We start from the raw sequence: 25873 nt of genomic DNA, 5'->3' as shown, positions 1-25873 counted from the left end.
AAAGCGATTGCAAAACCCCCTTCTAGACTAGCACTACTCTAACTTGAATGGGTACACAAACCTCTGCAGAATCTTGTTAAAATGTGGATTCTGCATCAGTAGGGCTGGGGTGGGGTCTGAAATTGCTTTGCTAATCCTGTTCCTCCTTGTCTACACAGAGATCAGCCAGAGGCTATCCCATCACTCCATTTTTATGATTCATTTTGTTTTACTGATTTCATTTTTTTCCCTTTAGTGCATTTGTTAAAATATGTTTCTGGAATATATAAAAGATCTAAAATTTTCTTTCATTTGAATTTGTACAAATATGACTGGGACCCTAACATTCAAGTTTTGTCATGTGATTTTACATTTTAAAAAGGGTTTCAATGTCATCTTCTTAGCTTGGTGACTTCATGATGGTTGTAAATACCTCAACTCTTGTAGCCACAATTAAATATTGGAAGACATATCGGAAGACTGGGATAAGTTCATGTTTTCTACAAGTTGAAAACTAGTAAGGACCAAAGTAATGTCCCCTTATTAAAATCAGACAGAATAAAAAGCACAAACTGAAACCATAAGAGTAAACAGATCAGAGTAAAACATGAGAAAACATTTTTAAAATGAAATCTATTATAATTTCATCATTTAAATAACCTCCTATTATAGCATATTCTCAACCTTAATTTTGAAATCTATAATTTTAGAACATATGTCATGTAGCAGTCTTTGAAAGCCTTTTGCAAACTTTTAACATCTAGTTTCAAATCAAAAATAATATATTAACAAGCTGTGGCAGGGAGGAAGTACATAAATTATCATCATTGCCCTGCATGAACAGTAATTCACAGGTTTGGCTCAGACACGACTAGATGAAATAATTAACTATGTACAGTACTTAACAGTATAAAAGTAATTAATCTAGCTGCCTCGTACTGGTTTGGCCAAAATAAACATGCAATAAAAATACATCAAATTTTATTTTTCACTCACGTAACAACTTCAATTGAAATTTTAATATGTCAAAAGAATGATATCTTTCCTTTGAAAATTGCTTTCTTTTCAAATGCTAATGTATTGATTCTAAGCTGGTGAGTTTCCATATACTTATAGTTTTAGGCAGGTGTTTTCAATTAATAGTTTTATGTATTCTGCCTCATGGGAATTTGGCAAAAATGATTATTATAAATTAAGGTATAAATAAGAAAAAATTATTTTAAACCACAAATCACATAGATCTACTGATGGTACTACAAACTTGAGATTTAGCTTTGGCAAATGTGTTTGTCTGGTGGGTTCTGAGACAAGGCAAATAGTTCTTTGGTATATAGCCCTTGACCAGCAGGCCCAGAGGGTAAAGTCAGGGTCATTGGTTGTCATGAGGCAAATATCTCTGTAGGGGAAGAGAAAGTTCTCAGATGATTCCTGCTAGAAAGGAAGTTCAACCAGTGCAGGCTCATTTTTTTATTATTTTTTATTATATATATTTTATATTTTATTTTATATATTATATATATATTTTACATCATTTTTCATTTTTGCACAATGTCTGCATTTTCATCTTGGTTATAGTCCCCATACAATTCCCAGCCCCCTTGTTTTGATCCTACTCCCTTCTCCTCCTTCTCCTCCTCCCCGTAGTGTGTCTCTGGTTTATAGTTGCTTGTTGATTTTGATTTTTACTTTATTATAATTAGTCTTTTTCCTGGTCCCTTATTTAGGTTTTCTAAATTCCTGCTATGAGTGAGACCATCCAGTATTTTTCTTTTTCTTTCTGGCTCATTTTTAAAAGTCCACTTAGTGTTTGGGTATACCTTTGCCTAATTTTATGGACTATAACATGTTCCCCTCTATATGACTTCTTTGATTAATCCTTGTATGACCTGACCCTTAAGTGACATAGGTTTGACTTCACAGGCCAATTTGCATGCAGATCTTTTATAAATAGATATAAACTTACCATCTGGATAAACATAATACTGTAAACGTACTTTCTCTTCCTTATGATTTTACTATCATTTTCTTTTCTCTAGCTTTCTTTATTCTAAGAATTCCTTTATAGTACATATAAAATACAAAGTATTTATTTTTTTTTGATTAATTTTTTTACATCATTAGTGCTGCAGTAAACATAGGTGTACAGGTGTTCCTTTGAATCAGTGTTTTTGTGTCCTTTGGGTAGATCCCTAGGAGTGGAATTGCTGGGTTATATGGTAGCTCCATTTTTAGTAGACTGAGGAACTCCAGACAGCTTTCCATAGTGGTTGGACCAGTTAGCACTCCCACCAGCAGTGTAGGAGAATTCCTTTTTCACCACATCCTCGCCAACATTTGTTGTTGCTTGTTTTTTTTTTTTGTTGTTGTTGTTATTTTTTTTTTTTTTTGATATGTGCCATTCTTACTGGTGTAAGGTGGTATCTCAGTGTGGTTTTAATTTACATTTCCCTGATTATAAGGGATTGGGAACATTTTTTCATATGCCTGTTGGCCAGTTGCAATTCCTCTTTGGAGAAATGTCTTTTAAGTTCTTCTGCCCAGTTATTGACCGGATTGTTTATTTTGTTTTTATTGAGTTGTGTGAGTACTTTGTATATTTTTGTGATCAGTCCCTTATCAGTTGACTAGGGTGCAAAGATTTTTTTCCCAATCAGTAGGGTATCTCTCTGTTTTGGTTAATGTCTCTTTTGCTGTACAAAAGCTTTTCAGTTTGATGTAATCCCAGGTGTTTATCTTTTCCTTGACTATCTTTGCTTTGAGTGATGAGATAAGACCTCCACTTCTATCTCTGTTTTCTGTTTGACTTTGAAAGAAGCTGCTTAAGTTCTAGCTTCCATTTTAATTTTCTTTATGTGAAGAGACCAAATTTTTTGCTTTTTCAAATTACCGAGTTTTCAAAGTCAAACAGAAAACAGAGATAGAAGTGGAGGACTTATCTCTGTTTTCTGTTTGACATTGAAAACTCGGTAATTTGAAAAAGCAAAAAATGTGGTCTCTTCACATTAAAAAAAAAATAAAATGGAAGCTAGAACTTGAGCAGCTCCTTTCAAAGTCAAACAGAAAACAGAGATAGAAGTGGAGGTCTTATCTCATCACTCAAAGTTGGAATTGCTAGGTCATATGGAACAATGAGGCAGGAACAATGAAGCAGGGAGGTGAGGTCCAGGCTGCTGTTCTGAGACAGCTCTTAGTCTCAGAGAGGCTAATCTCATGCTCTGTGAACCACAGTCAGACTCTCTGAGGGCAGCAGTGAACAGAAGCACCTCCCTACCACCTCTGAATTTTTTCACTGTTTCTGACTTCTAGGTCATGGATTATTGTTGAACTTGGAAATGGGTGGGGAGGGGAGAGATATCTAACAAAGGTGTGCTTCAAGCATTTAGTGTAATATAAAAACATAAGAAAGGGAATCTGCAGCATCTGGTAGTGACTTGGAATCTGTTTTCTCAGTTGTAAAATTAAGTCATTGGCATGGATCCTAAGCCATAAATTGGCAGCCCTTGGACCAGATTTGATTTGCAGAAAAGTTCTGTTTAATAACACACAGTGTTTTGTTTTCATTTGCATTAGTTAAAAACATTTCAAAGTAGGTATCTCATATAAAATTTGAAATTTCCAGCTTACCTAAAAAATCAAGTCCTGTGTCTCCCTGTAATCATAACTAATGCAATTAATTGTAGCTAAGAAATGACTCTCTTTCCATTCCCAAACCCCTCACCCATCTCCTCTGAGAAAGGAGGAAGTGCCCTCCATTCACCACCATGCTGTCTTCACCCAACTCTCTTACTCCAAGTCTCTCTCCGTATTTGAATATGTGAACTCTGAGCATGTAATTTCTAGGAAGCATTTCAGCAATTAAATGTTGTGAATCTCTGACTTACGTTGTTTCAATAAACAACAGAGACTGTAGAGAATAATAGCTCAACTACATTATAGAGTAAGATAGACTTGACTTGGATAACCCAACAATAAAAGCACCAGTAACAATATAGTAATTGTGTATGTTTACAAGATAAAGGACAAACATTAATTCCTGTATGTCTCTGAAGAAAGGTAATAAATTTGACTGATAAATTTCCTTCTATAGTAGCAGTTTCTGTGACTGTTTGATCCACAGTAAGATAAAGTTACTCTCCGAACCTAACTTGAAAGTCCATAACTACAGACTTTTTATGTAAGGAACATCTTTTATGGTGTAACATAAACATAAATATAGCTTAAAGTCTAGAGAATGATTAAGTTGATCATGGACTGAATACAGTCAGTATACATGTGCATTACTATTCCTTCTAAAATAGACTGATATAGATTTTAAAGACTTTTCTCTTCCGTGAAGATGTACAAAATTATTAGCGTATTGTGTTATTTTCACAAAGTTCTAATGAACTTCACAAATCTGCTTGCTCTATTCTGAGTGCAAAAATATTTAGCCTAATTTGTTTTTCCATTATTTTATATAGTAATAAAGTAATACCAAAAAGGTTATTACCAGAAACAATACAGTGTTGTATAATTATTAGGATGTGAATCTCATAAAATCATATTAAAAAACAGCAATTACCACATTAAGTTAGATAATTCAAGGAAGAGACTTAAATGAATACTAGAATGGTTGGCAGAGTAGTTGTTTATTTCCCCGAACCCTGCATTTTGAAGTAAATTTTTGCTATTAATTGAGATATGACTCATCAAGTAAAAGTCTATAGTATAATTGTTTTCCTTCTCTAATTTAAGGTTTTCTTAAAGGCATCTTCCCTTTAGATGCTCATACTTTCACTTCTTAAAAATTGATCCTTCGTGGAAAGCTTGATGAGATTAGTAACAATCATATTACCATACTGTGTGGCACTGACAGGGTCCCTAATGTCATTCCAATTTGTTTCTTGACCTTGTGTGACAGTGTGACAAGAGACACATGTAAAGTAAAATTTTATGTGATAATTTACTTAGTATTGGTGTGGGGACACTTGACAATATGTTGAGAATATGAATAATGATAACATTTATTGAGTGGCCAATATATAGCAACCCAGGTTTTGCCCCATATTTTATTTAACCCTCATACAAACAGTATACAGTTTATCCGTTTTTATCAGTATACAGTTTTTATCCCCTTTTAATGGTGAGGAGACTAAAGTTCAAAGAGGATGACTTAATCAGTCAGTTACAAGATTAATCAGAGGTGGAGCTGGGATCTAATTGACCTTTGTGACTGCAAAGTTTATGGTTTGTTTTTTCCTGTGATGCCTGGCAGTCAACAAACTCTGCTAATGTTAATTAATGTTCCCTCTTAAGATTCTAAGTAATGGATATATAGATTAACTTTTTACTTCAGCCATATATTAAGCTCTTTTTTATTGTATGTAGACTATTCATACTGAATGGCTATAATATACTGACTTTTGAAGAAACAATTTTAAATAGATAATCTTATGTATCTTCCGAGGACAAATAGAGGCTTTATAGTATCACTTTTATGAGACCTAAATTCAGTGAAACTTTAATGATTTACTTAAGGTCTTATTTTTTTTAAAGAGGAAAAGAAAAAGCCCCCCAAATTCTTCACCCCCAATTCTAGGCTAGAGTTGTTCTACGTCTTCTTTTCACCTGCTAAATCCTACAATCAACTAGTTTCTACTCTTCAATTTATCCTATTATGTTCCTTTCTTACTCATTGCTTTTGGTGTTAAATATCAAGATTTGGTTTTAGCATTTACCTTATCTTTCACTCCTAATTTTGAGTGTTTCCATCAGATTGCTTATTTTTATACTTTATGGGCTTTTAAAAAAATAATTCTGTTTTATTCCATTACCCAGGAAAGTCTGCCTGAATCTTTTGAAAACTCTGATGTTCCTGATGAAAAGACCTTCTAAATGACCTTGTGTGTCTTCCATGCAGTTGCATATCAGGACTTCAAATGTCCCACTAAAATGTTACCCATTTGGCATCAGTATATAGAAAAGTCTGCAGTCTGTGATAAGAAGCACAATGGTGCTTTCCTAGTGAGACAATTAAGTTCCTATAAGGGGGGAATCTAGTTGTTGTTTTTTTTTTTTTTTCATAGATAGCTGGTATTTCAAATATAATGATACTTTTCTTTTTCTTCTAGAACTAATTTATAAGAAATTTGTAGGGAAAATGTCACAGGAACAAATAAACAATTAAAATTTGGGCCATAGAACTCTAATAATATTTCTCCTACACAAAACCTTTTTCCAGAAATGGTCTTTGGCTACAAAAGTAACTACACAGTGCCTTTATGGATCAGCAAATCAGTTGGGCAGAGGAGGCAAGTAACAGAGGCTAAAATTAAGTAATTGAAACACTTTGGTTTCTAAACTTGCAGAGACTGTCCTTTGTTTTTCTCTTTCTCACTTTTCTCTATTTGGTTTAATTCTAGTGAGAGCTTTGATGACAGGTGACAGTTAATGTGATGTTCCATAGGTAGAAAAAGTCTAATGTAAATGCAGAGTTGAACTGACATTCAAATACTGCAAAGTGACTCCAGATCCTAAGAAGTAGATTGATTCTCTGGCCTTCTGTCATATTCCCAGCAATGTCTATGATACCAGCAGAGGGCAGGGTTTGACTTTCAGACATGGTGGCTTCCTCTGTCCAGATACAACATTGAACCCATCACAATAGCCATCAGATCCCTGAAGGACCTATAATGAATCTAAGTTCAATTCTCTCTTTCAGAGCCCTTGGGCAGGATCCTGGAGTTCTGGGAAAATGCTTTTTTCTAGAATAATCTGAGAAACAGATATTTAGTCTATTCACCATTTCAGAACTCCACTAAGTGCTCATCATGACCTCAGATTAACAATATTTTATTTTTCAAGGGATCTATAGTATAATATTACAAGGGATCTATAGTTTTCCTGCAAAGATATGAATATAATACATGAAACTACATCACCAATAAAATATAGTATGCCCTTAACGTAATCTACAGAGATAAGAACTATAGATTATCAAGGGATGTTAAAAGAAAGGGGCGGGGGGAGGGCGACTAGAACAAGGTTTCTCAACAGCTGTACTGTTGACATCTTAGTCTAAATGATTCTTCATTATGGGGGCCTGTGCTGTGCATTGTCAGACAGTAAACATTATCTCTGGTCTCTACCCACTAGATGCTAGTAATATCCTTCTTTCCCCCTGTTGATAGAACAAAAAATATCTCTAGGCATTGCCTAATGTCCTGGAAGGTAAAATTACCTCCAATTTAGAAGTACTAAACTAGAGTATGAAGAGATACCAATGACCTCACAAATAGAAAAAAAAGTGAACCTTAAAACTTTAGGATGTCAAAAATGTGATCATCTGTTTCCTCACCTGAAGAACCTAGGAATCATGTTCCCATCACTCATAGACCTCAAATAGGTTTGCTAGGACTGCCATAGAAAATACCTCACACAGGGTAGCTTAAACAACAGATTTTTTTTTCATAATTCTGGAGACTGGAAGTTGAAGATCAAGGTGCTAGCAGAGTTGGTTACCAGTGAAACCTCTCCACCTGAGTTGCAGACAACAAAGCTTGCATGATTTTTTCCTCTGTTTGAGCACATTTCTATGTCTCCTCTTCTTATGAGTATACCATACCTGGCATATTGGATTAGGATACAACCTTATTAGCTCAATTAACATTAATTACCTCTTCAAAGGCAATTGCAGTCACTTTGTGAGTTAGTACTTCATAAATGGGAGCAGGAAGGAAGGAGGGCACAATTGAGTCCATAACAGATAAAATCAATTAGCACAACACTTGTCACATAGTAAGCATTCAAGTAATCATAAAGGTTATGCTTCTTAATATTGTCACTACTGTAAGTCCTCTTTGTGGATCAGAGAGTAGCAGGATCACAAAGGAATACAAGACAATTGTATATTAAATAAGCTTAGTTGAACACTGGTATGTTACTGTGTACTGAAATTATGTAGCCTAAAAGTTTATTTATTTTTAAATGTATATATATATATTATATATATTTTTTACACCACTGTTCATTTTTAAACTTTGTTTGCTTTTTTCCCCCTCAGGTGTAGTCCCATAGAATTCTCTCCACCAATTCACCCCTGCACCATCACCACAGTCCCTTGTGATCTTCCCACCCTCCCTTTGATTCCTATCCCTCTTCCTCCAAAAAGTTTAAATTGACATTTTCCTTCACTGATATAGCTAATCATTTCAAGGATGCTGTGTTCTTTATGTGAAGGTCAAAGGGCAGTAAGTAGTTCCTGCATCCCCAGCCTCTGATGAATAATTAACCAGAAATAAACTTTTAAGTGCTGGGTGGGGGGCACTTCTTTCTGTGTATGAAGAAGTTTTGTGTAAATATAACTCCAAGAAGAAGCTTAATTCACTTTCACCCTCTTAATTTAATGTATAAGCTTCACTAATCTCTTGGGTGATAAGAACAAAAATAAATTAGGGAGAAAAAAGTAAATAGTTTCAAATAGCAGTGGTCTTCAGCTAGAACCAAGAAACTAGAGATTTTGAAACTGCAAAAGAACATAGGCCTTCTTCAGCCAAAAATATTTGTTTATAAAAACTAGAGGGTATTAGATATTTCTATCATACTGGCTTATCACTGAAATTTCTGCTAGTTCAAGGGAAATTGTGTTGTCCTATTTCCTACTGTGGGTTTCCTCCCTAACCACAATTGCATTCTGATTGGAGGCTTGTAAATTTGAGGAAAAGAGCAGAATCAACTCAGCTAGCTGAAGAACAAGAGGAGAGATTTAATATCTCATGAAGAAAAAGAAGCACTAACAGGGTTGTTGTTAAAGCAAGTTCAGAGAGAATGGAATTGAAGTTGTCGGTGCAGACTTGAACAGTTTTGTGGTCGGTAATAAAAGCTGAAATCGCTTGCTGAAAATAAAATGAGAAAAGGAGAAAGTGTTATGGCAATGTTAAAAACAAAAGAAGATGATGGTCTTGGTGTGGCACAGAATGTTCAAAAATACTGCCATGTCATTAAAGAGTCCTGCTGCATGAGGAATGTGCCACTTTGCCGGAGAGTCTATGCAGAAATGCTGTATTTCCACTTTACAACCCAAAGGTTGCATTTTATTTTACATTTAGAAGAGAGGCAAACAATCAAAAGCAAAAGTGGTGCATTATCCTATGTAGGTTTCCTGGAAAGAGTTCATTTTTTCTTCCTGCTCAGATGCACACAAATACTGGGAATATATTTTAATTTCAAATCTGATGTGTGACATCTGGTAACTCATTTATTGCTAATGAAGTTTTCACAGGAAGCAGCAGTCACCAGTATCTCATTGTATTTTTCAGTTGGCAAAGTGTTGTTTACCTTATATTGGTCTAGAATTTGCACTTTTTATCCCAGGCTTTTTTATTAGAAAATACAAGTAAACCCACATAAGAAATGAAGGGAGTGGTAAACAATAATAGAATGCTCTAAACTTTCCATTAAAATAGTGGTGTAGAGTCACTGTAGTTTATGTTTTGTAATTACATGGGTATTCAAGAGAAGGATTAGAGTTGACAAAACTGTCCAGTTCAGGCTTCTTGTCAGCAGTGACTTTAGCCTCCCTCTCTGAGCCTTTCCATCTCTTCCTAGCACTTTAGCTTCTACTTGGGGCACCAAATCCCTCTTATCCACATTTGTTTACAGGGGACAGTTAGTCATTTCCATCATAGTGTGAATTTAATAACATTAACAAAATTCTCAGAGCTATAAGAACTCATAGTATCTCCTCACACATGATCACTCATTTGATCTTCTTAACAAGTATTGCTAGACCAGATAAGTATTTTTTACTTTATCTGTACTGTCAGCATCATTATCATCATTTCCCAGATGATGTAAATGAATTATTGGTTAAGTGAAAAGCTGAAGACCCCATAATTCATAAGAACTACATCAGGTTGACACTTTTGGTTCCCAGCACTGTCGTGTTCTCACAGTACCTTAACTCTGGTTTCACCTGAGTTCAGTGTGTTTTCTTGCAGGTAGATCTTAGTTCTTTGATCTTATAGAGTGGGTATCACCCACTCCATCCCAGTTAAACAGGTGGAGATATCTTTAAATGGGTACAATGGGTATTTTACTACATGACATCCTATTGGGTGCCTCTTCACTACAACAGTTCTGACTATTTAAAAGAAATACACAATTTAATGAGGAATTCTCAGGCTGTGATTGGGAGTTTGTGATGCTCAGGTTTTAATGCCTTAGAAGCCAAATGATAAAATTTTAGCTGAAGGCACTTTGTTGGAGTTGGCTTGTTTATGAATCATGATTATCAGTATATAAACCAGAGTTGCAAATTAACATGCAATTAAGGTAGTAGTTTTCAAACATCACTGTGCATCAGAATCACTTGGCGGGCTTATTAAACCATAACCTACTGGACCCTATCCATGATGGTCCTGATTAGGTAGGGCTGATATGTAGCCAGAGTTTGCATTCCAAAGGAGTTCCCAGACGATGCTGATGCTGCTTTTCCAGCACTACATTTTCAGAACCATTGCTAGAAGCATTAGGAGGCAACTTAGGTGAAGAATGCACCTCATGCTGCACTGTCCAGTTTCATGGTCAGCCCTAAGTGGTGACTGAGCACTTGAAGTGTGGCTGGTTTCATGTGAAATGTGCTGGAAACAATCCAGACTCTGAATTTTGAAGACAGGACACACACAATAAGAATATGTAGTATCTTGATAGTTTTTATATTGACTGCATGCTGAAATTACAGAATTTTAGATATATTGGAAATAATTATATATATTTATATATTTTTTTAAGATTTATCTATACAAGAACTGGGGTACAGGCCAGAGGCACAGGAGGGTGAGAAAATTCAACAGAGACAGAGTGGGAAGCAGAACAGGCAGGCGGACCAAAAACACTGCTGAGGGGGAACAATTGGCGAGTCAGGAGAGAGAGGTCTGCCATGCCATGTGGGTATCTCCCTGGCCAGCTGGGAATCAAACCCATGCTGCAGAGGCTGCGGACAGCCTCACAGTGCTGTGCTCAACCTGCTTTACCACTGGGGAGGCCCTATATTTATATAAATAAAAGATAATGATTTTATTATAATGAAATAAATCATAATAATTTTATCTATTTTATCTATTTTTCTTTTTATTTAACTATTTTAAATATTTTTTTTATTTTTCTTTTTATTTAACTATTTGGGAAATTAAAATTTATATGTGGTTCATATTAGATTTTTTTTAAGATTTTTTTTAATGGCATTGACCTAAAGATTCAGAAAATAGAGAATAGATTTGGACTGAGGGCCCCACATCATCCCCAAATATTTGCTGCTATAAGTATTAAATGTAGAAGCTATGCAATCTACCATTTTACCTTTCTTTCTGCATTAAATGAATTCATCATTATAATACTTAAGGTAAAAACATTAGAATAATTAAAACACTTTCTGCTGAATTTGAGAATTATAAACTCTACTAATCTTTTTAAAGTACTGGATTTTCTTTCATTAAATTAATTTCATTCATCCTTACATTATAGAAAGGATAGATTGTCAAAGTATTTTTACATCGTCAGCGACCTCACTATTTACTTTTAAGAGTGAAATACAGGTAAGTATAGGTGTTGGTGTTCCCATTCTGATTTTTTGTAATATTTAAGTGATAACAAAGAGATTAACTTGTGCATAATTGTGTCTCTTGTTAGTGACAGAGTAGATTCTTGGACAGGCCTTTGGAACGATACTTTCTCTGCCAGACTTTCTCCTGTCTTTCAGTTTTTACAAAATTTAAATGCAATAAAAAAATTAAGGATATATAAAGCAGATAGAACTATAGATAAAACTGTAACTATGGTAAAATCAAACATTACCCTTACAGAATTCATTTTGCTGGAACCAAAGTGCTTTTAACTCTTCAAAACAATAACTAATATGGGCCTCCCCTGGTGGCGCAGCGGTTGAGCGCTGGGCTGCGAAGCTGCCCACAGCCTCCACAGCGCCAGTTCGATCCCCAGCCACCGGTGAGGGTCCCACATGGCGTGACATACCTCTCCTGTGGCGCCCACTCCTCCCCTCAGCAGTGTATTTCATCAGTCTGCCTGTTCTGTTCCCGGCTCTGCTCTGGTGAATTCTCTCACCCTCCCTCGCTTCTGACTGTACCCAGTGTTTGTATAAATAAATAAAAAAATAAATTAAAAAAAGCAATAACTAATGTAATGCTTCAAAATATACTAAATAATATGTTACTGTGAAGTTCTTTTATATTGCGCTACTCTCACTTCTGTGTATTTACATGGGCACCTGAACCACATTCATTAATTGCTAAATTAAAAAGATGCATTTTCCTAACAAAAAATCTGAGAATAGCTTCCTTTTGTATGAGTTATAGTAACAACAACATATTTTGCCACCTTTTTCATAAGATGATGTAATCTTGACTCAATAACTTCAGGGCTTGCTTGTCTTAATTTTGATGTGTAGTTATGAATCAATCTCTCTTTACCCTCTCACCTGGTATAGCCAATGAATTACACAGGGGTTGCCTGACAGACTTACAGTCTTTGACTGTAAATGAAGTAAAATCAGCTAATCTAGGTAGGGACTAAGTGCAAAAATGTGACCTCATTGACCTAAAGTCAGAACCAGCTATCCAAATGCTATGTTGGGGAAATAATTCTTTGAGTAGGTAGATTATCTAAGAAGTGTGGAAAGAATACCTGTAACTATAACATCATAATTTTATGTGGGATTTCTTTATTCATCTTCAGTGAAAGGTAAAATTTTTTTCATTTGTTTTTAGTAAAAATATTTCTTGTATTTAGTTATAGAACGTTAAATAATTGTGGCATTAATAATGTATGTATCCATAGATAAAATCATTTGGCTGGTTTAATGATTTAATATGTCACATCATTTTTTCTTGTTTCTTGTCATTATTGCCTTCAAATGATAATCTCAGTCTAAAGAAAGATTTTGAAATTTCAATATCTTAAGAGATTTTTTAAAATATTTATTTATTTGTGCATACAAGAACTGGAGTACAGTCCAGAGGTGTGGGGGGTGAGAGGATTCACCAGATACAGTGGGGAACAGAACAGTCAGACCAGCTGAAATACACTGCTGAGGGGTGCAGCGGATGAGTCAGGAGAGGTCTGCTGCACCATGTGGGTCTCCTCCCTGGCCGGGGATCGAACTTATGCTTCAGTGACTCACATAGCTTCATAGGCTGCGTCTTAACCCCTTGCACCACCAGGGAGGCCCCCTTAAGAAATTTTATTAAGCATGTACCCACTCACTGAAGACACAAAAGCCTAGAGAAATAATGTAACACAAGAGCACTTAGCCTGAGTAGGAAAGTAAAAATAGAGGGCAGTCCCCTTTACATTGTCAAGACTAATTTGAAGACTATCATTCAAAGAATAGTCCTATCAGACACTGGAAACTTAGGGAAACATGTATAATATATTGAGTATGCAATCTTTCTAGCTTCATTTAAAATTTTAATTATGTGGTTTGTATAATGTTAAAAACCTTAACACTGTCATGTACCCAGTAATCTCTAAAATAAAACTTACATATTCCATCATAGTATCATAATTTCTCAAAGGTATAAAGTAATTAACACTTCCTCTCCTGCCCAACAACCTACTTAATACTCCTTAAAGTGGAATTTGAAAAGAGATAAGCAGTTCACGCTGCTGATTGGAAGTCTCAAAGGAGAAATTTGGTATTATATCATGTATGAAAACTGGAGTTTTACACACAAGTTGTTTAAAGTAGCTGTTGACTGAGATGCCCACATAGGTACTGTCTTTTTCATCTGTTGAAAGAGAAGAGCTTGTGAACAGTCACTAAAGCCATATTATTAAAAACTGATTCTTTCTTCTTGATAGTCAAGAAGCTGACCCTTTGTAATGATTCCCTTGGCGAAATTCTTTGAGTCCGTAAGTTTAAAGAATTTGGGAATGACAAATGGCCAGCGTTCATTTATATACTAGCTTTTTTTCCAAGTTAAGTTTTATTTTCCTTTTTCCTGGTCTCTGGAACCCTATTCTTTCCAGACTCATTAGAACCTTTTCATGGTCCTCTCTATATTAACATAACAAGAAGATTTTCTGTTAACACCAACATGTGAAGGAAGCTTTTTTAAACATGTAATAACATGTGTAATAACACATACTCACATATATTTTATCCTTGCCTGTTTCTCTTTTTGAAATTAAAAAAAAATCATACCATAAAAATTCAAGAGTTTGGGATAGAGAACTGAGAGAAAAGAATAGAAGAATGAAGAGAGTTGGGGGAGAACTTGGGATATTCATCACATTTGAGTTATTTAAACAGTTATGATAAGTAGGCATTTCTGAAATGGACAGAAATTTAACCATAATTTATTGCTACACTTTTTTTTTAAGATTTATTCATACAAGAACTGGGGTACAGGCCAGAGGTGTTAGGAGTGAGAGGACTCACCAGAGACAGAGTGGGGAGCAGAACAGACAGACTGAAATACACAGCTGAGTGGAGCAGCGGGTGAGTCAGGAGAGGTCTGCTGTGCCATGTGGGTTTCTCCCTGGCCAGGGATCAAACTCGTGCTGCAGTGGCTGCAGGCAGCATCATAGATTGTGTTTCAACCCATTGCACCACCAAGGAATCCCTATTGCTACACTTTAAAGTATTGAATATGGGCCTCCCCAGTGGCGCAGCGATTGAGCGCTGGGCTGCGAAGCTGCCCTCAGCCTCTGCAGCACCCTTCGATCCCTGGCTGCAGGTGAGGGTCCCACATGGTGCGCAGACCTCTCCTGCTGCGCCCACTGCTCCCCTCAGCAGTGTACTTCATCATTCTGCCTGTTCTGCTCCCCGCTCTGGCTCTAGAATTCTCTCACCCTCCTGCGCTTCTGACTGTACCCCAGTGCTTGTATAAATAAATGTTAAAAAAAATAAAGTATTGAATAATTCCCAAGATGCTAAAATTTTAAATTAACATTGTATTTTCCGTGAACTATATACTCTAACTTAGAAGGAACTTCTGAATTTCCCTTCATAAAGCTGAGTGCTTTAGGTTGTTGTGCTACTTTGAAGATGACAGAATAGTTAACTACCATCACCACAGTGGGTTATAATTGGTATGTGCAAGAATAAAAAAAGTAACTTGCTCTGTTTTCATTTCTTGCGAGGGCAGCCACAGTAGATGATATTGACTTGAGGAGAGGGTTATAAACCAGTATTTACCACTTAGACAAATCATGTAGCCATTCATTAAGCTTGAGGAGATTTACTCTCAAATACTTAATTAGTATGGCTGAAATAAAATGTTTGTATTAAGAGAAATGTTCATCCAAGAATTACATAGATGAGCAAAATCATCTCCAAGGAAAGTATTTGGCATAGAGGAGTTACACCAGCTTGCTAGCCAGGAGCATGGCATTCTTATGAGTATGTGAATTCAAGCAGTCCTGGTCCCTTGCCCCAGGATGCCAGGCTCTCTGCCATGCTCCCTTCTGTCAGGCTCCCACGACCACCCATATGAAGAGGAGTGCCACCCAGAAAGGCTTGCATGCTTTATCAGTAGGCATGATGGGGCAGGACTATAATCCAAAGCTTATAGGATCCACACAACTGAACTATTATCTCCAAATAATGTGCTCAGGGCCTCCCTGTTGGCGCAAGGTGTTGGGACACATCCTATGAAGCTTGCCGCAGCCACTGCAGCACAAGTTCGATCCTCGGCCAAGGAGAAACCCACATGGCACAGCAGACCTCTACTGACTTGCCCACTGCTCCCCTCAGCAGTGTATTTCAGTCAGTCTGCCTGTTCTGTTCCTAACTCTGTCTTCGGTGAATCCTCTCACCCCCACACACACACCTCTGGCCTATGCCCCAGTTCTTGTATGCATAAATAAATAAATCTTAAAAAAAAAAAAAAAGACAATGTGCCAAACAACTTCCAGTCAAGACAAAGACAGTGGATTAAGCAGCTATGGAAATTCTCCTTCTTTCTTTGAACACATCAAATTATCAGATCACAGCTTTCAATATGAATTGAGACTACATGTGCCAGAGAAAAACCAGTACCAGCTACACAGCTGTGATGAAGTCAAGACCATTGAACTCATGTTCTGAGGGCAGTTGAAACTGGGTTTTCTGTTAAAGCAGGAACTGGAAAATTATTGTCTACTGTGACCAAAGACTAGAAAACTATAGAACAACTAAAATTTGAAAATGGGTGGTGATCCTTAATTACAGCACCTGCAGGCAAAGTATGGGATTGTAAATTAGGCCAAGAATTGGAATTAAAAACGTTTTCAGAGTGAGTATTGTATGCCCAAGCAGAAACTTCACAGAATGTCACTATCCAGACACTTGGGCCTCCTGAGGAAGTTCATTCCTACTGCAGATGAATTCATAGTGAAAGAATGCAAAACCCACAATGAAAGAAAACACTAAGAAAGAACATCCACAGATGAAACAAATAGAATTTAAACCTGAAAAACTGAAAACATGAAAGCAATTGGATAAGAGCTCTTAAAATATAGCTATTCAGAATATTTAAAGAGCTAAAGCAAAAATAGACACCTATAAAATTAGAATTAAAGTTTAAAAAAAAGTGGATGTGAAAAAGAAAGAAGTGGAAATTCTAAAAATTTGAGTGACAACTATGATTCAAAGAATTCACAAATGCATTCTAACAAGTGTTCCCTATAGAATATCTTGTTCATTACTAGGGGAAAAATACAAAGAAACAGTTGATTTCTAAAGTCAAAATTGTAAAATAGGATGAAAAAAAGAATGACTTTTGAACAGGATGGTTTATTGAGCTGTCCCGTACTACAAGCAAATGACTTATAAACACGGCCTACTCTTTTTGATATTTGAGAATGATTACCCATGGAGAGAAAATTATTCTAAAATATAATTATTTAGTCTTTTAGTTCTCTCTTTATTATCATAGGCAACTGTGGGGTAATTTTTTTTTTCCTGCAGATTGCAAACTCATTAAAAAGCTTGTAATGAACAATTTAATTAGATTGGTTTTGGCTTGCCTAAAAGCTTAAAAAGGTATTAATATTCTAATCAAAAGTCATGGGGAAATACTATTAGAATTTAAAAAGAAAAAAAGAAAATCTTTTTTTCTTTCTTAGACTTGTGTTTAAGAACCATGGAAATTTTCAAAGAATGCAGGGTAACTCCTACAGAAGCAAGCAGTTGATAAATGTAGTATGGTCACCATGAGCCAACCCTGTGTTTGCATCTGACTGAAAGTTCCCACCTGACTAATGGTAAAATTATTCAGCTGCTGATGAATATTTTTTACTCATACCTTGAACAACAGCTTGTTATTTTTATCCTTTTATCACAAGAGAAATTGCTTAATATTGATAAACCCTTTAATCTCTCTTTTTTGATTGATGACTGAGTCAGAGCTTGCTTTGAATTAAAAAATAATAGTAAAGAATGTTTCAAATGAAACATTTATTAAACACTTAATATTGGAAAGATAGGCCCAGTGTTTTCACATTATCTCATTTAGTTTCAACAACATTCATGTGCAATAAGAATCTTTGACCCCTTTTGTCATAGATGAGGAAACTGAGACTCATATTTAGAGAAATGGGGTGACTTACTCAGAGCCACCCAGATTTGTACATGGTAAAGGAAGGTTTCTTTACAAGGATATTGACTGGAAATTCCATCTTCTCTCATTCACAATTAAATGGTGCCATGGAATTTATACAAACTATGGGATAAAGGTAATAGCTTTGATGAGACCTAGAAATAGACCTAGAAATATTTCAGTATTCTACCACCTCTGACCTTGTTGGGAGAAGAAGCAGAATAAAACTAAAATGTAGCTCCTTTCTGGGGCTCACAGTTAGGTGTTCTTAGTAGTCACATCTCTCTTTCCTTAAGAACCTAACTGAAAATCTTTTTTCAGCTTTAAAGAGAAAAGAACCCCTCTCCTTCCCACTCACTTATCATCTAAGGAAGTCACCAATCACAAGCGCTCATTTCCATATTTCCTATGAACCAAGTTTATAATTTAGGGAAGCCTACCAGTGGCAATGGTGCAGACTAGAGAAGAATTTTCCTTGCATGCCAGTACGGCCTCTCGAACGCCTGTCCAGTGCATGTTTAGACCCTTTGTCTTATCCAGAAGAGTTGAGCAACAATCTTTAAATTTACAAGAGTAGTTTCCCAGAATTGATACTGTTGGCATTTGTAAGAAAAGTTCAATCGATGACACAGTGGCTGACTAATTAGTAGCTTTTTAGTTCTGACCACTCTGTTCCCCACACATCTTCAAAGTCTTGGTGTCATCTTCTTGAGAAGTATCCTTATTCATTCCCTTATCTGCCACCACCATGCCGGGTCAATGACGTCACTGACATGACCATTCCACAGCCTCTACTGTGTCAGTATATTCACTGCAGTGGTGGTGGTGTTCTGTCTTTAAGCTCCTGTCCCTTCCTCCACCTATCTAGATTCAGATGCCTCAAAAAAAAAAAAAAAAAAAAAGATGTAGCCTCCCCGGTGGTGCAGCGGTTGAGCGCTGGGTTGCGAAGCTGCCCACAGCCTCTGCAGCACAGGTTCAATCCCTGGCTGCTCCCCGGCCACTGGAGGAGGATCGCACATGGTGCGCAGACCTCTCCTGCCGCCCGCTGCTCCCCTCAGCAGTGTACTTCGGTCCTTCTGCCTGCTCTGCTCCCCGCTCTGGCTCTGGTGAATTCTCTCACCCTCTCGCGCTTCTGACTGTACCCAGTGCTTGTATAAATAAATAAAAATAAATCTTTAATAAAAAAAAAAGAAGGATGTGACTTCATTCCGTTTTCATCCCAGAACTCAACACAGGAATATGGTCAGCAAAGATGGATAGACGACTGCCTGTTGAAGTCACAATTTACATTTATATTTCCCTATGCTTGCCCCGGTTTTTATTACCTAAAATTCCTCTCCCGCTTCCCTCCACACACAAGTATGAGAGAGTGTGTGTCTTTACTAGATAAGAATTATTGAACATTACTTATATAAGCATTTATGTAAAATGTTCTTTTAATTAGTATATGCAATATCAAGCTCAAGTGATACACTCATTAGAATAATAATAAATATGTGACTAAAATTCCAGAGATGCTCCATTAGTGGTTTGAGCAGCCTTCTATATATTAATTATTCATCAACATAAATTGATGGGAACCTCAACTTGTGAAGGAGTTGGAGATTAAAACTATGTTTACGGCCCTCCCAGGTGGTCTTGGGGTTAAATCTCAGCGCTAAGTCTCAGTGCTATCACCACTACCGCTTGAATTCCATGTCCCTGGCCAGGGAGCTAACCCACATGGCATAGGAGACCTCTCCTGTCTCACCTAATGCCCCCCTCAGCAGTGTATTTCAGTAAATCCTCCTGTGTTCTACCCCCTACTCTATCTCTGGTGAATCCTCACACCCCCAAATCTATGGCCTACACCCCAGTTCTTCTACACAAAAATAAAAAAATCTTAGAGTTTTGAAAAACTATGTTTATAAATGAGTCCTTTCAAATGCAGACTTTTCCCCACAGCATTTTATTACAAATAATAGTTCCAAACAATACAATAAAATTCTGTTCACTCTAGAAACAGGATTGATGGAACCAATCTGAATTATGTGCCCTTCAAAGTAGGGTTGAGAAAAGAAAGATAAAAGAGAAGAGACTTTCTTCCCTGGTCTCAGGCACCCAAGAGATCTTAATGTATAAAGTTAATTTTGCCCTATCTTTTAGTGCCCTTGCATCCAAGCTGAGCAAATATTTACCTCTGTTCTAGTTTTCAGTTACAGAGTTCACCAGACCCTTTTTAATCTCTGAGATTATTTAACCTTGACATTTCCAATTTTTTCCTAGGCAAAATCCAACTGATCTCATTTAGATATTACAAAAAGAGCAAATAAGTAAATTAATCTATATTAAGGCATAAATGACTGTTAGCCCATAAACTTTTTTGAGGTATTAAATTTTTAATAGAAAGCATTTGTTTACCTAAATTAATTCATGCTTCTAAATTGGCATAATTTAAGTAACAATAGTAAAATAAATTGAAAGAACAGCAAAGTGTAGGGAAATCCTTCAAGTTGAGGGAGAAATAGGTGACACCTCCTTGAGAGTCTAGCCACAGTTCCTATTATATAATTCCTTCTTTTCATCTTTTTCTGTTTTATATACCAAAGAATACTGAAAGTACCAAGGATATTTTTTGTCTTTTTGGCTTTGTTTGCATTTGGTTTGATTTTGGCTTCCTGTCCATGAGGAAGCCCAGATTGACACTGAGTGTAGTCTATGAGATTATTTGGGGATTATTATGTAAATTTATTTTGGTAGCCCCAGATAAATTAGTCTCAATACCCTATACTCATAGTTCATAATTTATATGCTAGTCACTCAATTACTTGTTCACTTACTTTCTTTTTCATCATTAATCATCTTCTCCCTATAATGTTCTGGAGGCACCCCTAGTTAACAAAATGATTTAAAACAGCCTTTACACTCAAACAACTGATGAATAAACCAGTGAAGAAGATGGATCAACAGACCATTATAGTGTAGTGTCAAAATTCACATCCAAAATGTCAAGCAAAGCAGCACAGAAAATGGAATAGCCAATTATCCAGAAAAGTCAGGGGCTCCACAAAGCATATGATCTTTGGGGAGGATGATACCTGTTTATGAATGCTAATATTCCCTGAATGAAAAAAAAAGAAGAAAGTGATTAGATTCATACAAACTGAATACAAAAAGAGTAGACAATGAATTAGGAGAATAACTACCTTCTTGGGGGGAACAAATAGACCACATGACAAACCCTTTCTTCCCCCCAGTTCTCTTAAAAGCTCGCTCCTCGAATGACTTCCCAGCACCATTTTGCGGCAAGATGGACTCTTCCTTAAGTGCATGTGTTTATCCAGCTGTAAACACAGCTTTGCTGGGCAGACCATATATTCCTGTCCCTCTTTTTCCTCAAGACACATTGCTACAGTGGAATGCATAGCCATGTTCCTGCTGGGACCCTGAAATAGGGTCTTTGCTAAACACCTTTCCTTAGTTGGACCATTCTTGCCTGTGCCCACTGCTGACTTTAACCTCAGAGTCAGCCTGTGCCACGCCCTGAGGTATTCCCTTCGCAGCATTTTCATCCTCCTTCCTAAGAGTTTACTGATGAACACTTAGGAAGTGTTGATTTTTTAAAATCACATAAAAGAATAGCTTTATTGTTAATTATGTGAAATATTGGAGCAATTATTTGTAGAAGCCTTTGTGGAGTGCATTTCTGAGCATCTTATAAGTCCTAAATTCCTTATAAGTCCTAAATTCCTGAAGAATTGTTGCTGTTTTGAGCCTTTGCAAAAGATATCTTCTGTTGATAATCTTGAACTAATCTAGTTATTTAACATGCCTATTATACAAATAGTTCATCTCTTTACGCAAATGAAATAAAAATGGAAATACAATATGATCCAGTAGTACCACTGCTAGGTATTTACCCAAAGAATATTAAAATTCTAATAAGAAGAGATTTATGCCCACCTATGTTTACAGAAACATTTTTCACAATAGCCAAGTCACGGAACCAACTTAAATGCCCATCAACAAATTACTGGATAAAGAAATTGTGGAATATACTCTATGGGATACTACTCACTGATTTTAAAAAATGAAATAGTGGTTTGGGGGGAAAAATGGATGAATCTAGAGGTGATTATGCTAAGCGAAATAAATCAGAAAGTGAAAGACACGTACCAGATGGTTTCACTCAGTTGTGGAATATAAATAGCTAAAGAAAACAAACTGACAAAACACAACAAAAACGATTTTTAAACTCTGAAAAATGTAGTGGGGAGGAACAGGGAGTCGTGTTTTGGCACTGGAGCTTTGGTGGTGGGTGAGTGAAGCATGTGTGCATGTGAAGTTGTGCTCCTAACATTAGTTACATAAATGATGGGTAAATCATAAAAATGATTTTAAAATCTTTAACAAAAAGAACTTGAATACTTGTTAATTTCTAGTTGTAAAAGCAGGTGTTATATTTTTCTCTATACATTTATGTTTTTTTTTTAATTTTTCAACATAAAAAAGAAAACAAAGTCCGTAAGAGTAGGGAAAAAAAAAAGTTGATCTCACAGTTAACTCCAAAAATAGCTAAGAGCCACAAAACAGAGACAAGCCTTTTTGCCCAATTGGAACTTAGAGTAAGTGGTTACAGCCTGCAGCAGCCTGGAAAACCACGGAGAGAATGCTGTTCCCTAAGTCAGGCCTGCCCTCTCTCCTATCCATCTTAAATCATTTCCCACAATGGCCAATTGCTCAGTAAGCTACAGGCAGCTAATCTGACCACTTGAGGGAGGATACTAATAATTTTACTTAAGTAAAGATTGTGAGATGAAAAAAATAGTTTAAAGAATAAGATATAGATATGTCACACTTTTGATGTTAAAGACTAATTAGCCTTTTTTTTAACCTAAGGAAAACTCCTCTTTTCTGAATGACTGACTTAATTTGGTTTTGTTTTCTGAGATTTAAATTCAGAGTAGGATATGATGACAAATATATATGACAGGTTCTTAATGGGAAATTAATGAAATATACAAAACATAACTTGAATCAACATTTTCCAAATAACCTACAGAATTCGTTAACAGTGTAAGATCTTTTTTCCTTCCATCATCTTTTATATCTTCTTGTCCCTTTTTCCCTCTGCCTTTCCTGCTAACCTCAGAGTCCTCACTGCTTTTATTAATGTCTGCTCATTTTTTAAGAGTTTTACTTTGTCAAATAATTCATTATTAAGTTACTTTTTAAATCAATTCAGAAGCTAGGATTTGTTTGCAGTAAAAAAATACAAAAGATCTAGGTAAGTTTTTTTTAACATATCGTTGATTCCACTTGTCTGGGGAATATTTATCTTTCCTAGAAAATAGTATGTTCTAAAATTTAATGTAAATGTATAATCTTAGACTTTGTGAGTTCTCAGTTTTACTCCACAAAATATGAGTTAGCTTTTTTCCTAAGACTAAAATTTACTGTTTGAATTGAGAATTAAAATGATTTGTTTGCAACTGGAAGTTAATTTTTCTCTTCCTTTTTATTTCCCCAGGTGTATGTGGCATAGTGTCTGATACTAATTAACCCAGGAGATCAAAATGATTCTCAACTCTTCCACTGAAGATGGCATTAAAAGAATCCAAGATGACTGCCCCAAAGCTGGAAGACACAACTACATATTTGTCATGATCCCTACTTTATACAGTATCATCTTTGTGGTGGGAATATTTGGAAACAGCTTAGTGGTGATTGTCATTTACTTTTACATGAAGCTGAAAACCGTGGCCAGTGTTTTTCTTTTAAATTTAGCACTGGCTGACTTATGCTTTTTACTGACATTGCCTCTATGGGCTGTATACACTGCAATGGAATACCGCTGGCCTTTCGGCAATTACCTATGTAAGATTGCCTCAGCCAGTGTCAGTTTCAACCTCTATGCCAGTGTGTTTCTACTCACATGCCTTAGTATAGACCGCTACTTGGCTATTGTTCACCCCATGAAGTCCCGTCTTCGTCGCACAATGCTTGTAGCCAAAGTCACCTGCATCATTATTTGGCTGCTGGCAGCTTTGGCTAGTTTGCCAACTATAATCCATCGAAATGTATTTTTCATTGAGAATACCAATATTACAGTTTGTGCTTTCCATTACGAATTCCAAAATTCAACCCTCCCCATTGGACTGGGCCTAACCAAGAATATTCTGGGTTTCTTGTTTCCTTTTCTGATCATTCTTACAAGTTATACACTTATTTGGAAGGCCCTCAAGAAGGCTTATGAAATTCAGAAGAACAAGCCAAGAAATGATGATATTTTCAAGATAATTATGGCAATTGTGCTTTTCTTTTTCTTTTCCTGGGTTCCCCACCAAATATTCACTTTCCTGGATGTCTTGATTCAGCTGGGCATCATACATGACTGCAAAATTGCAGATATTGTCGACACGGCCATGCCCATCACAATTTGCATAGCTTATTTTAACAATTGCCTGAATCCTCTTTTTTATGGTTTTTTGGGGAAAAAGTTTAAAAAATATTTTCTTCAGCTTCTGAAATACATTCCTCCAAAGGCCAAATCCCACTCAAACCTATCAACAAAAATGAGCACACTTTCCTACCGCCCCTCAGATAATGGAAGCTCATCCTCCAAGAAGCCAGCCCCACGCTTTGAGATTGAGTGACAGACTTCAAACCTGTCTAAGAATTTATCTTATGAAACAAGGAACAAGAAAAACATTCCTCTACAGCACTTCACTATGAAGTGAATGTTAGCTACTTTTTCCCCAAATTTAAGAAGAAAATGGATTATGTGGTCTCTACCTATTTTTCTAAATCTTTAAACAAAAGCTTTTCTTTCCCTTTGCAATAAAACTAAGCAAAGGTACATTTGTCTCATTTTGCATTACATGCATGATGGCTGCTCCAAGGAGGATGTCAAAAGTTGAATGAATGTGTTCTTTTGGAAAGTTTTATGGGCAGAAATGCAGTCTCCCCAGTCTTTTCTTGTTCTTTTCTTTTTGATCTCCACATGCAGATATTTAGAATATATTACATACCTTTAGTGCTGCCACAGGAGATCAGAGTGCAAGATCATGCTGCCTAGTTCCCAAAGGACAGTAAAGCTTCATGCCTATGTAGCCATTAGCAGCAGTGGTCCACTTGCAATCACATGTTTTGTTCAAAGACCCACTGAGCAGTTGTCAAATTTCAACCTTTTGTGAAATTCACCCAGTGTCTTACAAATTCACATTGCCAAAAATTGCCAGCTAACTGGTTTATTTGTATAGGGATCTTACTAAAGTCACGTATAAAGGTTAAATTACTAGCAAAGTTGTTACTCTGTCCCTAGGTAGTTGTGTCTTCCTCATCATATTTGAGAAGTATATATGTTTTGTGGTGAAAGAGACCGTATAAGTATACTTTACTGTTTTAGAAAGTATATAGTCTACCTACATACATAATGTGTATATCTCTAAACTGTTGATTAAAACAGTTATATTTACATTAAAATAAATAATTTCATTATAATGTACTTACTCTCCATTTCTTAAAATAGATGCTGGTTTAATTTTAAAGTGAGATAACAGTGATTAAGTATAAACATTTTTCCATTTAAATTGAGATACAATTGGTAGTTTAATACTGTTGGTGATAGATTTTGTATCCTGCCACAAAGAACACATTTTAATCCACTATATAACATGGAATAATCACATAGCTTTGCGTTTTCCAAAATTTATGTATGACAAAGAAAAAAAACGTATTCCGTCCACTAAAATAATACATCATTTTATACATAATTTTAATAGGACATATCCATTTATATACATGATCATTATAGGAAATTGAAAAGGCATAGGAGAGCATTAAAAGGTCATGTTTAGTTCCTCTGCTGAAAAGTAGCAATTTTTTGCATTTGGGTGGTCTACATTTTTAATATTCATTACACATAAGTACAAAGATAAATCATGATATTGGGATCATAATGTGAATATTATTTTCATTTTTCACTTTATGTGATAGTATAATGGTTTGTTATACCATTAAATATTTTCCTAAGACATTTTAATGATTACATAGCATTACAAAACACAGTCATATCTTGTTATGTTTAACTAGTCCAAATTAGAATATTTAGTTTTATTCTGACTTCTCAGTATCATAAATTGCATTTAAATGAACCTACAAGTACATGAACCTGATAAATTCCTCATGATTCACTCCTAGAAGTGGTACAATTAAATACACAGATACGAATATTTTTAATATTTTTAATACATTTTGTCAAATATTTCTTAAGATTTGCACCAGTTTATAATACTGCCAATTATGTATAAATATATCTCACCACAGGCTCAGCAGCA

The 25873-nt window shown here is 35.9% G+C and overlaps 1 protein-coding gene across 2 annotated transcripts in view; it reads left to right on the top strand.

Annotated features, from left to right (window-relative positions):
• The window catches only part of AGTR1 (angiotensin II receptor type 1), a 58379-nt gene extending 32863 nt beyond the window's left edge, over positions 1-25516 (top strand). For both annotated transcript variants that reach the window (XM_054700745.1, XM_054700744.1), the window contains one exon: positions 23065-25516. In XM_054700745.1, the coding sequence (XP_054556720.1) occupies positions 23111-24190 (1080 nt within the window). In that variant the 5' untranslated portion in view covers positions 23065-23110 and the 3' untranslated portion in view covers positions 24191-25516. The remainder of the gene's footprint in view (positions 1-23064) is intronic.
• Positions 25517-25873: the final 357 nt, after the last annotated feature.

This window comes from Talpa occidentalis, unplaced genomic scaffold (assembly GCF_014898055.3).
Source record: "Talpa occidentalis isolate TD23 unplaced genomic scaffold, MPIMG_talOcc4v2.1 talOcc4.4, whole genome shotgun sequence".
In the NCBI taxonomy this organism is placed as follows: domain Eukaryota; kingdom Metazoa; phylum Chordata; class Mammalia; order Eulipotyphla; family Talpidae; genus Talpa; species Talpa occidentalis.
This window is presented reverse-complemented; position numbering and strand designations above follow the sequence as displayed.